Below are 2,934 nucleotides of genomic sequence, written 5' to 3' on the forward strand. Positions count from 1 at the left end.
GAGTTTTTCCAAGATTTTTGAAAATTGTGACAACAGAGAAACCGGTCTATAATTTGTGAAGTTGTGCTTATCCCCAGATTTATACAGTGGAATAACCTTTGCTATTTTCATATTATTGGGGAACTGACGAAGTCGAAACGACATGTTAAAAACATGGGTTAATGGTTTGCATATCCCCTCAATTGCCCATTTAACCATTGTCATACTGATACCATCACTATCACTGGATGATTTATTACCACATTTGTTCACTATATCTATAATTTCCTTTTCAACTATTGGCTTCAGAAACATAGAACTCATATTCCTTTCAATTGTATTGTTATTTATAATGACGTCTGTACAAATGCTACTTGCTAAGCCAGGACCCACATTCACAAAAAAACCTATTAAACTTCTCAACTACATCCTCAAATCTGTTGACAGGTGTATTATTGTCCATAAAATATATAGGGTCATGAAGGTATTAATTTTTGGTATGAGGAAAATAAATTTTCTGCCCATTAACAATGGATCAAACACTTATAACGTGAAGGGAGCTGCTTGCTGATTCTGCAGTTCCCCTCAGCTCTACTGAGAATTTTTTGCCTCTTTAAGCTAATTTTTTATTTGCTTGTTTATCAGTTTTCCAGTTCAACTCTCATTAACTTTGTCTGCTGCCAAAGGAACCAGCTGAAGGAACCTCAGATAATCCAATTGTACTCTGCCTATCCAGTACAAGATGGCAGACAGGCAAAGTTAATGACAAGCTGGTGAACATACCAGAGCATTTAGCTGCTAAAAAGTCATATTTTTTAGGAGTTGGAGACCAAAGCAGAGAAAAATATTTGACTTAAATTCACCATGTAGCCAGAAATATAACTCTAAACAAATGCTAAATGTTGCTCTGATGTGCAAATAGGCAACTGTTTGCTAACATGTTAGCCATATCAATGTCATAAGGTTGCTAAGTATTTTGGGTCATATACAAATGTTAGCTGAAGCAAAGTCTTTTGACAACGTCACCTTTAGAAACATCACTAACAATAAATTCATTTTACAAACGCGATAAATTAGCTCACCTTCATGACCAAAGTGGTGTTCCTGATGTCCATGGGGAACTGATCTGTGTCCCATCCGAGGTCAGGAGAACCAGTGTTTGCGTCAAGTGAACCCAGCATACCAAATCTGTTCACCAGCAAGCAAGGATGATAAGGAACACTTAGCATACATAAAGGTAAAGCAGGCATTAGACTATGTTAAATATGCTGTGGATCTGACAAAATTGTGAAGCAGCAACACTCTGCACCATCTTCACTTATCAAGCAAAATTTCTTTTAGCAATTAGGGTGTCTTACGCAGAGGCCATGACAACATCATGTTCATAGGAGTGTCCTGCCAGGGTGGTGTGGTTGGGCTCAATGTTCAACTTAAAGTGACTCTCCAGTCCATAATGCTTAAGGAATCCTATAACACTCATAGCATCTTTTAAAGGAAAAAGGTAACAGCATTAAAATGGTAAAATAAAAAAGCAGATATATTTTGTTTAAATCTGAGAAGCCTTACCATAATCATACTGGTGTTTGCAAGGCTCCTTAGGCTTTGGTTCAATAAGAAACTGACACTTGGCACCAAGCTTCTCTTTGTACTCTGGTGACAAATAAACAGACATGCAACTGTGACACATCCTTAGCACATGACAATCACTGACCTGGAATTAAAGTTACTCATGAGAACACTTACTAACAGCCATTTTGAAGAAACTAGCTATGTGTTTCAGTTCAGCTCCAACATCAGTATTGTAGATGGAAAGAAAACCTTCTCTCCCTCCCCAAAACACTGAGAAGACATACATTGAACACAATGAGGAAGAAACATCAGTATTTTACATTTAAACACAATCAAATTCCTCATACCAAAATTTTCTGCACCCAGCTTTTTGGCAATATCCAGTCCCTTCTTGACCTGAGCACCAGCGTAGGCCAGAACATGGCAGTCAGGGTTGGAGGCTGCACCGTTCATATACCTGTCACATACATTTTACATTGTTTCTCAGAATTAGGGGTTCTGCTTCTAGCCCTGCTAAAACATAGCTTTAAGAAAACAGCTTTAACTGCAAAGGTTTCCAAATATCTGACCTCGGGTGGGAAAAGAGGTTGCAGGTGACCCAGAGCACCTTGACTCCTGTCTGGCTCTGCAGCTGGAGAGCCAGGTCTGTTATTTCATCCAGATTCCTGTTGGACTCCATCAGTGTGGAGCCCTCAGGAGCCATGTCTCTGTAGGAAACAGAGGACAGCTTTAGATTTTGTCTCAAACACTAGAATAGGGCAGAAATAATGTCTAGATCAAAGCTTTCTTCATTTCAGATACCACTGAATGCAGGCCCAGTGGCACATTGCAAAGGAGCAGTGAATGAAGTAGGGTTTAAAGGTTTTATGCCCTGAAAATTATATTCTGGCATTACAGCAATACGGCATCCTGCTGGCACTAGATAGATCAGTTAATACTTGATATAAACAATTATTCAACTACATGTAAAGTATATGCAGCTTGATTATGCAAGCCCCCCAAATTTAGTTTTATTCTACTTGCTCAGGAAGATTGACAACAACTAGGCCTGTAGAAGTAAACCTCTGATCAGCTTCAGCTTAAAAAGAACTCTGGTCAATTACCTGTCATGAAATGTGTAATATTTAACCTGTGAAAACAAGCATAGGTCACAAAGGAAATAAACAACATATGGTAGCCAATGTTCACTCTGATTAGCTTTTTACAAGGTTAAAGTTCATTTTTAAAATCAGGCAATGTCTCTCACACCAAGCTTGGTGAAAAACTCAAAAGCAGCATGGAGTCGCTTCTTGGCTGATTCCATAGGAGTTCCTTCATTCCAGGAGCGGTGGAGCGTCTGAAAGCCAAAAGGATCCACACCTATGGGGGGGGGGGGGGTACAGCTTA

General features: G+C 39.2%; 1 protein-coding gene across 2 annotated transcripts in view; it reads right to left on the reverse strand.

Moving 5' to 3' along the window:
- LOC109966630 (xylose isomerase-like) overlaps nucleotides 1-2,934 on the reverse strand; it is an 8,383-nt gene that overhangs the window by 3,994 nt on the left and 1,455 nt on the right. Inside the window, exons 4-11 of one of the 2 annotated variants that reach the window (XM_020611593.1) lie at nucleotides 2,795-2,907; nucleotides 2,652-2,677; nucleotides 2,118-2,255; nucleotides 1,896-2,005; nucleotides 1,723-1,818; nucleotides 1,546-1,629; nucleotides 1,338-1,464; nucleotides 1,062-1,167 (exon numbers count right to left, since the gene is read on the reverse strand). In XM_020611593.1, the coding sequence (XP_020467249.1) occupies nucleotides 1,062-1,167; nucleotides 1,338-1,464; nucleotides 1,546-1,629; nucleotides 1,723-1,818; nucleotides 1,896-2,005; nucleotides 2,118-2,255; nucleotides 2,652-2,677; nucleotides 2,795-2,907 (800 nt within the window). The remainder of the gene's footprint in view (nucleotides 1-1,061; nucleotides 1,168-1,337; nucleotides 1,465-1,545; nucleotides 1,630-1,722; nucleotides 1,819-1,895; nucleotides 2,006-2,117; nucleotides 2,256-2,651; nucleotides 2,678-2,794; nucleotides 2,908-2,934) is intronic. The other variant, XM_020611594.1, reaches the window with a different exon arrangement.

This window comes from Monopterus albus, unplaced genomic scaffold (genome assembly GCF_001952655.1).
Source record: "Monopterus albus unplaced genomic scaffold, M_albus_1.0 scaffold116.1, whole genome shotgun sequence".
NCBI classification, from domain to species: domain Eukaryota; kingdom Metazoa; phylum Chordata; class Actinopteri; order Synbranchiformes; family Synbranchidae; genus Monopterus; species Monopterus albus.